At 39.3% G+C, this 11,824-nt stretch overlaps 1 protein-coding gene across 2 annotated transcripts; it reads right to left on the bottom strand.

Annotated features, from left to right (window-relative positions):
* Positions 1-471: 471 nt before the first annotated feature.
* On the bottom strand, positions 472-11,606 carry PRL (prolactin). 2 transcript variants are annotated; one of them, XM_062187365.1, is made up of 5 exons: positions 11,579-11,606; positions 9,085-9,263; positions 4,876-4,983; positions 3,308-3,487; positions 472-663 (listed from the first exon to the last, which is right to left on the bottom strand). In XM_062187365.1, exons 1-5 carry the CDS (start codon positions 11,604-11,606, stop codon positions 472-474), a joined length of 687 nt encoding a protein of 228 aa, XP_062043349.1. The 2 variants fall into 2 exon arrangements, with proteins under 2 accessions (XP_062043349.1, XP_062043350.1); XM_062187366.1 differs by having other exon boundaries at positions 9,085-9,260.
* Positions 11,607-11,824: the final 218 nt, after the last annotated feature.

Raw genomic sequence — 11,824 nt, 5'->3', positions numbered from 1 at the left:
GTTTTTAGACTACTCAGTAAACCTCATGTTATCTGTGGGCATTGCAGTTGCACTATGTGCCATAGCATCATGAAAGTCAGCTTACACAGCACAGCTGACTCTCCTAAAGAATCCTGAACACTCCAGTCTTCTTTGTAGCAGAAATATCTTCATTAAATGTCATCTAACTTGTTAATTCTATGACTTGACTCACAAAAATTTACTTTGATTCTTTTAGTGCAAATAACTTCTGTTATTTGTGACAAAATTTGATAGGAACATTTCAATGACAACAATGAATTTTCTTTGACTTTCTATTAAATTTAGAGAAGAAACTTTGACAAACTTTTTAGATTTTGATATATATAGATTCTTTTTATTTTTTTAAGAGAAAGTCCCTTTCACCCCAGCATGTGCAAAAAAGCTATAAAACTAGAAGAAGCTTGCTATGGGTTGGTTGAGAACCATCTTAGAAATGGAATTGGTGTGGACTTAGCAATTGCTGTCATAGATGATTCGGCACTTCAGGAGCTTGAGATAGTTGTCTATCTTATGTGAATCTCTGCGAAGGCAATGGAGCAAATTATAAAAAGCAAAAAGGCGGGCATCTTCATCAGCCATCTGCAGGGAGGGAAGTCCTGACCAGACAGAGTAGACTTCATTCTCTTTGATTCCGGGATGAACCTAGTCACCAAAAAAGATAATGACTTGTTACTCATTTATTAGTACTTGCATATCTGTGTTTCTTATAATTGTCACATTAAGAATTTGGGAAGAGGTAGGAATATAAAACCTTAGTCAAAAGCCTGGATTTTCCTGTATGTGGGCCAGCATACCAGAAATCTATTAGAAGTCTGAAAACTAAAAGCAGAACACATATATATGCTTTTTGAAATGTATGTGATCACCAATGCAGTGTATTTTTATAGCAGTAGATAGTTGGAGAAAACAAGTTGCTATTTGGATATAGATATAGCTTTGACCAGGAGACAATGTAAGACTTGCTTCATTGGAAACTATTTCGTCTATTTCATTATTTCATTCCATGAATCTTTTTTTTTTTTTAAAAGATTTGCTTTATTTATTTGAAAGGCAGAGTGGCACACACAGAGAGAGAGAGAGAGACAGAGAGAGAGAGAGAGAGAGAGAGAGAGAGAGATGGGGTGGGGGATGGGAGAGAGAAGGGAAGAGAAAGGGAGAGAGGGAGAGACAGAGAGAGAGGGAGATAGATGGAGAGAGATGAAAAGAGAGGAAGAGATAGGGAGGGAGGGAGATGGATACTGATTTTCTATTTTCAGGCCCGTTCCCCTCATGGCTGACGTGGCTGGGTACGTATGGGTCAGACTGAAGCCAGGAACCTGGAACTCCATCCAGGTGGCCAAAGTGGATGACTGGGACCCAAATACTTGGGCAATCTTCTGTTGATTTCCTAGGTGCATTATCAAGGAGCTGGATCTGATGTGGAGCATTCAGGATTTGAAGTGGCACTCTGAAATGGGATTCCAATATCACAAGTGGCAGCTTAACTGCTGCTCCAGAATGCCAGCCCCTCATTCCCTGAACCCTATCCCTGACATGCCCTCTGTACTGTGTCTTCTGATAGTCCAACATTTGTTTCTTGCTCTGATTTTAATCTGTTCTCCATTTAGTGTATGTTCCAAAGCCGCAGAAACCATGAGGATTGTACCTGATATTGTATGGTGCAGATAATCTAGTGATTAGGGTGATTAAGAAATGTTTCCGATGCAGTCGGGAGACTTTCATCCCACCCAGGACAGGTGCGTCCAGACTTCTTGGAGAAACAGCTGCTTTCCTTTGAGGTCTTTGGGGGTCGTGGTCGCTGGGAAAAGTCCCTCAGAGAAGGAGGAGCTTGCAGCAACCTCTCAGTGGTGGACTGTGTGGGATGCTGGGGTGCATGACTGACAAGGAAAATTCACCCAACAGCATGAGAGAGGGAGCAGCATGCTATCTTAACACTCCATCAGCCTTTCAAGCTAGGTATCCACAGAGATCCAAGACCAGCTAGTTGTCCTGGTAACTTTAGGAGTGCAGCTAGTTAGAAGACTGCTAGGAACAAATCTGGGATAATTGTAGACCCTGGTCTTTTCAACTTTCTCCAACAGGGTAAGAATCACTTTGAAATCTGGGATTTTCTATTAGAATGTGTAGTGTGTGTGTATGTGTATGTGTGTGTGTGTATTTGTTGCCTTGCTTTATGGTTCCTACTTTTTATTGTTGGTGAGGGAGCCCTAAGACAAAATTTACTGTGCAAGGTACAATGAAACAAACAAGAATAAATAAATGATAGGAAAAAGGGAATAGAAAATGAAGTATTATAGAACAAATAAGTGATCTCAGAAAGTAGGCTCATGGTAATGAAGAAAATCACTTGAAATCAAGGTGTTTATTTCATACATTCTGAGGTTAAAATGTGCTTTGTATTTGTGTTGGATATACTCTTCCCCCATGAAAATGACAAAAATGACACATGATAACATGCACTTAGTACACAAAAAAAGAAATATAAAATTGCTTCTGTTATTATTCCTGTAATCATATAGTTTTCTTTAGATGATGCATTATTTCTGAGAACTCTAGAAAGCTCTTTAGTTGTTATCTTACTAATGTTGAAATTATCCCATCTGAATAGAGATACATTTTGCAAATTTCATCCAATCTAAGTATGACAAATTATTTGTGGAAACTAAAGCAAGGATAGGGGTTTTGATTTAGGAGCCCCAAGCAAAACAAAATTTAGAATGTTTTTGAAAAATAAATTATGAAGTAAGGAATATTCCAGTAATGATAGACCCCCTTTTTGTGACCTCTTGCAATTTAGTACTGGTGAAACAGCATTGTTGCTATGGCTGCATCTTTTCAATTTCCTCCCTCCCCAACAAGGACTTGCAGCAGATGGGGGTGAGGGGACACGGAAATCACTCAATGTGGTTTTGATTTTCTCCTTTATCCTTTCTCATACTTATCTTCTGGTTTGGGAAAAAAAGAGAATCTGACCAGAATTTCCATGGCATTGTTAGGGTACACTTTGAAGAAAACATTTTTTTAGCGTGTTCTGTTCTCCTGTCTTCTTTCCCTTGCCAACCACCTGACCCCAGAAAGGGACAAGCCATTGGTGGATTTGTACATGGTGTGAGAAAGGCTCCACCTGTCACACATCACAGCAGAATTCTAACATTTCTCTATATTAGAATGATGAGGCACTTGTTTTATTAGTCTGGAAGAGAGAATGCCTCAGAACTGATTTCTAACATAGAGGTCGCCTTTTTCATTAATGAAGGATACAAAGAAGGATCAGAAGACTGCTCACCTGGCCGACTATTTTCTCCATGCCCTCAAGAAGTCGCCTGTTTTGTTCCTCAATCTCTATGGCTTTAGATAGGATAGAATCAGGGGCTTCTTGCATGCCACGCACTTCTGTGACCAGGTGGTACAGTGGGTCATTCCAGGAGCGCAGCACTCGGAGGACCAGGTTCAGAAGGTCTTCGTGCTAAGCCACCATAGAAAACAATCACATGAAAATAAGCAAAATACAATGAGATTAGAGTCTAAACTAAAAAAAATTTCCTTTGTTCTTCCTATGTGAATGCAACTTTTTTTTTTGTAGATGATAGAAGTTGTAGGATGCAAAATTAAATTACTAAATTATATCTTGCTAAAATAAAAAAAAAAGTTGTATGACTACTTTTTCTGATGAGTTTTAATTGATGACATGAAGGAGTGTGTTTTCCCTCCAAAATCCTACATCTGGCTACCCAATGAGATCTTTATATTTGATTGCTTTGCTTGTTCCCTGTGGAGAATGCAAAGTTTGTCTGAACTCAGTAGGTACCTATAGGACCTGCCTCAGGACAGACAGAATCCACCAGTGTTAATGACAAGGGACCAAATCCCTTTCATCCAAGGACACATCCATACTAAGGAATCAGACTGTTCATTAATAATTTCACTTGAGATTTACAGTTTTATTTTTCGATAGTAGAACACAGGGATAATGGAGAAGACATGGTATTCATTATTAGGCTTTCCTCAGTCTACTCCCTGCCTGTGCTGCCAACAGAGCAATTTTTGTTGGCTCATGCAGGTTGGTTAGTGTACACAGATGAATGCAGTACAGAACTGTCATTAACAGCAGCATCAGTAGAGTGCGTGATGCAGATTTGATCTTCCGTATTTGGCTCACTACCCAGGATCTCACATGACCAGGTTATAACAATAAAAATATTAGATACCTGATTGGGGCCTGGCATGCAAATTTTGCTGTCATCAAAAATAGAGGCAATAGTTGCCTCTATAAGAAGCATAATACAATATTTTATAAGAACTGTTTAGTGGGGCAATTTAGTTAAGCTTTGGAAGAGGGCAGAGGAGTCAGAGAACATTGAAGAAGTAGATATCAGAGAAGTAGAAGAAAAACCAGGGGAGCCTTATAAGTTCAGAAGAGTTGACTCAAATTGTGCAGCTGACAGACATGTAAAATGGTGCCAATGCAGGAGTCTCTAACTACATGTAATAACTAAAACTGAATTTGCATGTCTTACATATACATGAATATATATTTATCTGTGGATGTCTCATTTGGTTCAAAATTTCATATAGTGTCATATATATGATCTTAAGAACAAGGCATTAGTTAAACATAATGTGATCTGCTTAGACAATTTGTGGATTGCTAAGGAGTGGGTTGCAACAAACTTTGCTTAGCTTGAATTTTACTTACTACTTATCGGCTACATAAGTTTTGTTATTGTTCATCCTTCCTCTGTTGTTCTCTGGTGTGAGTTACCATTATCTGCTACAGTGCCTCTTAATAACCAGCAGCGTGGTAATACCACTGTTCTGCTTCATTGTTTTGGTAAAAACTTGGATAAGACTCACATGGATCTGTTGGGCTTGCTCCTTGTCTTCTGGTGTAGAGAGGGAAGAAGTGTGGCAGCTGTTGATGGCTTTGGTGATGAACCCTCTGCCCTGGGTATACCGTTTATCCTGGAAATCATCAAGGACATTTAATTGAAGTTGTTTGGGCACTGAATCGAGGATTCCATTATCATAATATTAATACATTTGAGCGGTATCTAATTTTGAAAAATGGTAGCTTTGCAATCAGAGAAATGCAAATCAAAACCACAATGAGGTTCCATCTCACCCCGGTGAGAATGGCTCACATTCAGAAATCTACCAACAACAGATGCTGGAGAGGATGTGGGGAAAAAGGGACACTAACCCACTGTTGGTGGGAATGCAAACTGGTTAAGCCACTATGGAAGTCTGTCTGGAGATTCCTCAGAAACCTGAACATAACCCTACCATACAACCCAGCCATCCCACTCCTTGGAATTTACCCAAAGGAATTTAATTTGGCAAATAAAAAAGCCATCTGCACATTAATGTTTATTGCAGCTCAATTCACAATAGCTAAGACCTGGAACCAACCCAAATGCCCATCAACAGTAGACTGGATAAAGAAATTGTGGGACATGTACTCCATAGAATACTATACAGCAGTAAGAAACAATGAAACCCAGTCATTTGCAACAAGATGGAGCAATCTGGAAAACATCATGCTGAGTGAATTGAGCCAGTCCCAAAGAGAGAAATATCATTTGTTTTCCCTGATCGGTGACAACTGAGCGCCAAAGAGAAAACCTGTTAAGTGAAATGGACACTATAAGCAACAATGAACTGATCAGCTCCTGTCCTGACTTTAGATGTACAATGTAATACTCTATCCTTTTTAGTATTTGTTGTTGTTGTTGTTGTTCTAGTACTATTGGTTGAACTCAGTAATTAACACACAATTATTCTCAGGTGTTTAAATTTTAACTGAAAAGTGATCCCTGTTAAATCTAAGAGTGGAAAAAGAGAGGGAGGAAATGAACAATTAGGAACATGCTCAATCGGACTGGCCGCAAATGGTGGAGTCAGAAATGTGCAGGGGATTCCAACACAATTCCATCAAGATGGCATGTACCAATGCCATCGCACTAGTCCAAGTAATCAATTTCAGCTCACAATTGATAGCTCCGATAGGTCTAAGAGTCAAAGAGATCACACAAACAAGACAAGTATCTGCTAATACTAACTGATAGAATCAAAAAGGGAGAGAAAGATCCAACATGGGAAGTGGGATACACAGCAGACTCATAGGATGGCAGATGTCCTAGACAGCACTCTGGCCTCAGAATCAGCCCTCAAGGCATTCAGATCTGGCTGAAGAGCCCATGAGAGTATAGCAGGCATGGAAAGCCAAGATATCATGGAAAAAAAAAAAAAAAGACCTAAATGAATGATCTCTGTGAATGAGATCCCAGTGGAAAGAACGGGGCCTTCAAAGAAGGAGGTACCCTTCTCCGAAGGGAGGAGAGAACCTCCACTTTGACTATGACCCTATCGGAACAATATCAAAGTCAGCGAAATCTAAAGGCTTCCATAGCCCTGGCAACTCATGACTAGAGCCCAGGGAGATTACTGACGCCATGAACAGGAGTGTCAAATTGTTAAGTCAGCAACAGGAGTCACTGTGTACTTACACCCTATGCGGGATCTGTCCCTAATGTGTCGTCTAAAGCCAAGTGATGCTAGGACTGGTACTGAAAGAGTATTTTTATACTTTGCGTTTCTGTGTGGGCGCAGACTGATGAGGTCTTTGCTAATTATATACTGAAGTGATCTTCTGTATATAAAGAGAATTGGAAATGAAAAAAAAAAAAAACAAAACAACCTGGTGTTAAAATGGAAATGGCATAGAAAATTAATTATTTTGAAAAAAAAATTATGTAGGATCTCTGTCTTTAATGTGCTGTACATTGCTAATTAATGCTATAATTAGTAATCCAATGGTAGTTTTTTCACTTGATGTTGCTATATGGGCAAAATGTTGAAATCTTTACCTAGTATATACTAAACTGATCTTCTGTATACAAAGAGAATTGAAAATGAATCTTTACATGAATGGAAGGGGAGAGGAAGCGGGAGGGGGGAGGGTTGCGGGCGGGAGGGAAGTTATGGGAGGGGGGAAGCCATTGTAACCCATAAGCTATACTTTGGAAATTTATATTCATTAAATAAAAGTTTAATAAAAAAAAAAGAAAAAAAAAAAGAAAAAAAAAAAAAAGAAAAATGGTAGCTTTGTAAAAATTGAGACTAGGGCCTGGCACCATGACTCACTTAATTAATCCTCTGCCTGTGGTGCTGGCATCCCATGTGGGTGCCAGGTTCTGGTCCCGGTTGTTTTTCTTCCTGTCCAGCTCTCTGCTGTGGCCTGGGAGGGCAGTGGAGGATGGCCCAAGTGCTTGGGCGCCTACACTGGCATGAGAGACTGGGAAGAGTCTCCTGGCTCCTGTCTTTGGATCGGTGCAGCGCACTGGCCGTGGCGGCCATTTGGGGAGTGAAGCAATGGAGGGAAGACCTTTCTCTCTGTCTCTCTCACTGTCTGTAACTCTACCTGTCAAATAAATAACTAAAAAAAAAAAAATTGAGACTAAAGAAATTGACAGGCAGAGTAGACAGTGAGAGAGAGACAGAGAGAAAGGTCTTCCTTTTCCATTGGTTCACCTCCCAATGGCTGCTGCGGCCGGCGCACCACACTGATCCGAAGCCAGGAGCCAGGTGCTTTTCCTGGTCTCCCATGTGGGTGCAGGGCCCGAATTAAGTAGCCCTCCTGCCTACTTTTTTCCCATTATCTCTACAAACCCTTAGTTTTTCCCATCTAACTTCTCTAACCTCCCAACCTCTTCCTTTCTTTGTGATTCCCTGTAGTTTTACCCTTCCTTTCACCCTTCCTATAAATTACTATTTGGAAAGTGAATACTAAAAACAGCAAGTATCATTATTAAGTATCATCTTTCTCTTGTATTTGGGCCAAATGCTACAGTGCATATGTATCTATATTTAACCATTAAATCTTATTTGCTGTGCTTTCAAACTGATATGCTTCCCCAGTAGGTATTATAAAATTATAACATTACAAAATTTTTGAATAACGTCCGAATCCACACACCTGTGCTGTACCAAGTTCATCATTGATACAGAATACAATTTTCTTTGTTGTGACACAGGAAGTCAGAAAAATAGGGCATCAAATTTTGGGAAACATTAAGAAATGGATGGAGATAAAAGAGCAGAAAATAGCTAAACATTGCCGGTGAAAACGTAGTCTTTAGCAAAATCTCTGAAAGTTTAAAGGGAGTACACAGAAGAGAAGGAGGACAAAAGATGAGCAGACAAAAATGGAGGGTGAAAGAACTAGTGAGTAAAAGGGAGTGTATGAAGAGCTATTTATTAGCAACACTGAGCCACATTTTCTGTGGAGGCCTTTTGATTTCCAGAAGCTCTGATCTATTGTCTGATCCTTGGCTTAGAGTGACCTGGAACAGTTAACATTCAACTTTCAAAGTACCTTACTCAGGAAGGGAGTACCTGTTTCCAATTCTAAATCAGCCTTCCTATTGTAATTAGAAACCTATAGACCAGAAATAGTAGAAGAATGACTTGTAGCATTTGGGGGCTTTTGAAAAACTTTTTATTTCATGACATGAATTCAGTTAAGTTTAATTCTATCCAACCCAGCTGGTGCACTGTAGTGAAACCTCATTTATTGAATATCTACAGTATGCTATGTGAAGAATTTGTATGAGAGACAGCCCCTGCATGCAAGAACAAGAAATCAAATCTTTCCTTCCTCTCAGCCCCATCTAAAAGTGCTTCATATTAGGTGTTTAATTGTTTTTAATTAATACATGAAGTAAATCAAAGAAAATATTTTTAAATCTCAAAGATAATTTGAAAATGTTTTGAGATTTCATGAAACTGTCCTTTAGTTCCATAGTTTCTAGCTCATGACTTGTTTTAATCAATGATGGTTTATTATTTGAAATGTGGCTCAGGAGCTTTCTCACTTAAAGTGTGTAAAGGAGGTAGATGTATGTATCCTGATCGGACGTTATAGCATGTATATGTGTACTGAAACATCAGGCTTCCCCATAAATATGTACCATTTTTTGTGTCAATTAAAAATCAAAAAAATAAAGCATTGATTGTCCACTGATTTTTGTGAAGGCTCTGGAAAGAAGCAAATATGGTACTTACAAATTCATTGAACATCTCTGAGGAGAGTTTGTGGATGTGGTGAGACAGGATGACCGCACGGTCAAACAGATCCCGGAGAGACACTTGGCAGTTGACGGCTCCGCTGGGACAGATGGGCAGGGAGGCTGTGCTCTTGCATAGCAGCAGGTTGGACACCAGCAGCAGCAAGAGTGACCCTGCTTAAATAGAAACATGAGCCTTCTGGGGTGATCTGTGCAGTGAGGTCATCAAAAATGGTCCTACTGGGGGAAGCCTTATGTCTTCCTGCTGACCTCCATGGCATCATGCTACTGAAATAGCTATGATGGGAGAGGAACACCTGGTACCTTCCACGTGTAAATTCATATATATATATATATATATATATAAACATAATTATATTTGAACACATATATAGTTTGAGAATCAAATGACTCTGCATTTTTCAGTTGCTCTCAGAAGTGCTTCTGTACCTTGCAAACATTTGGGATTTATGTTGTTTGTGAGCCAGGGTGTTTAAGTTACTCTTTTAAGACAGTTTTGTCTTGGGAGTTTCTGCAGATTTTCAGTAGTCAGGCCTTCCAGGAATTTGTAATTTGTAAACTCATTGTAGTCTGAGATTGGTATTTTGGACACTGAGGCGAACAGTTGATCTGTTTGTCTTAGCTTTGTGCCTGATAAGAATAAACACTTGATTGCTTGATTGCTAATACTTTGATGAAGAGACTTCTAACATACAAATGATGCTGTAGCCTGGATCTGCTGTCTCACTAGAATAATACCAAGCCTTTAGTTGACACTTTGCCAAAAGCTTCATATTTTTTCCCTAAATTTGAGCTTCACAGTAGCCCTCTGAGATGGACTGGACTTTCATAATTATTGTCAAATTATATTGATGAAGCCAACAGCTTGGAGAGGCTAAGTGATTTCCCACAAGTCCTATTATTAGCAGGCAGAGGGGGCAGGACGCCAGTGCTGTGATCTCTGCATTTCACCTCGTCACATCACACACACCTGTGGACTCAGTCTGCATCTGTACAGGAAGATCCACGTCGGCAGCCCTGGTAGCTCCGTGTTTTCAGGGGTTGTTGCAAAGAACGGTACATTGCCTTTGATTACAGATAGCAGAAACCCTAGGAAGCTTGATTCAGTCAACGTTTCCTGCTTTATCTATAAAACACCCACTCTTAAAATCTTCAACATTGAGATCAGAGATGGTTTGTATCACCAATTTGCCATCTCAGCTGATGGAAGGTTATACACCTCTAGTATTTCAATAACTTACATTTTTCAAAGGAAAGAAACGTGTAACTACCAAATTAAAATCACCTTTCTATTTCAGTGACACTACTCCAAAACGAACATCTTATGTAAAAAGGTGTTTATTAGAAAACTAAGTTCCATAGAACCTGTGATAACAGAGATTGGAAATTTCCAAGATAAAACAAGGCAAATGCTAAAGATTGTGAAAAATTACCTAAGCCTACACACCTTAATATTATTTAGTATACAGTATAACTAAGAAGAGTTTTAGCTGCAAACATAAAAGGTATTAAGCTTGTGAGATGATTCACATTATAGACTTAATTTTCCAAAAATAGCCCATTTCTAAAGAGGTTAGTTGAGGCATGGTATAGTCATATAATGTAGCCAAATGGATGTTTTATCTGCATGAATAAAGGAAATGTTCTTTGCAGATAGAGAAATTGGAACAGTGGCTCTAGGAAACTCATAACTGAATAGATGATCTAACTCCGTACTCCTCTACACATTTATCATCTAAGGAGTGTTCACAGTCTAAGATGAGGTAAAAATGAACAAATGCTTTTGTTCTCCATTTCATAAAGCAAATTTTATGGTTGTTACAAATTTCTTTCTTTCTTTTTTTTTTTTCAAATATCCCCAAGAAAGTAAATCCAATCAGTTTTTCTTAGCCTGTTTCTCCTTTCGAAATGGCATTTGGCTTGAACCAAATTGACTAATATGGGATACAATTCTTCTGTCAGCTTGCCATTATGACTGCAGAATTGAGAGTTATCATCAAGTTGATTCAAGTTGGCCCAGCGTACTTTAGAGACCTGGGAACCAGAATATGTTAGTTTCTGCCTTATAGAGTTGTGACAGATTGGAATCCTAGATTATTTCAGTCTCGTTCTCATCCAGAGTTTCTTGATCCTAGCATTATTGGCTTTGGTGTGGGGCTGTCCTGCATGTTGGATGATGTTTAACAGCATCCCTAACCCTGACTTATTAGACACTAGCAGCACTTGCCTCCCTCACCTTGAGTAAGACAACGTAAAACATCTACATATTGCTAGGGGCTTTCAGAGAAGGCAGTTCCCCTGTTTGAGAAACACTGTTAAATTGTACCTTAGGATAATTGCTTTCAAAGTCATGAATGGATGGTTCTTCTGAGCTTCATAAACCTAAAACTTCTTGTTATTAACTGAAGCTTCACAGCGATCCCCCCGCAGGAGCACTGATGCAGTCTGCAACGCGGATGAGTTGTACATACCTGTCCTCGGTGACCACTTGCTGTCCATGGTGGTGATGGATGCAGGAAACACACCTGACCAGGGAAAGTCTGGAATCTTGCGGTTTTCTCTTTTGCGCACATTGGCTTTATAAACCTTTGACATCTTCATGAATATATTTAATCAGGCATTCTCTTCCCTTTCCATGGTCATCCATTTCCGTCATTGAGATTACCCCCATAATTTCAAACATCAAATGGTATTTTATTTCTTATTCATATTCAGGA

This window comes from Lepus europaeus, chromosome 3 (assembly GCF_033115175.1).
Source record: "Lepus europaeus isolate LE1 chromosome 3, mLepTim1.pri, whole genome shotgun sequence".
NCBI classification, from domain to species: domain Eukaryota; kingdom Metazoa; phylum Chordata; class Mammalia; order Lagomorpha; family Leporidae; genus Lepus; species Lepus europaeus.
Note: the sequence above shows the minus strand (reverse complement) of the source record. Positions and strands in the feature narration are given on the sequence as shown.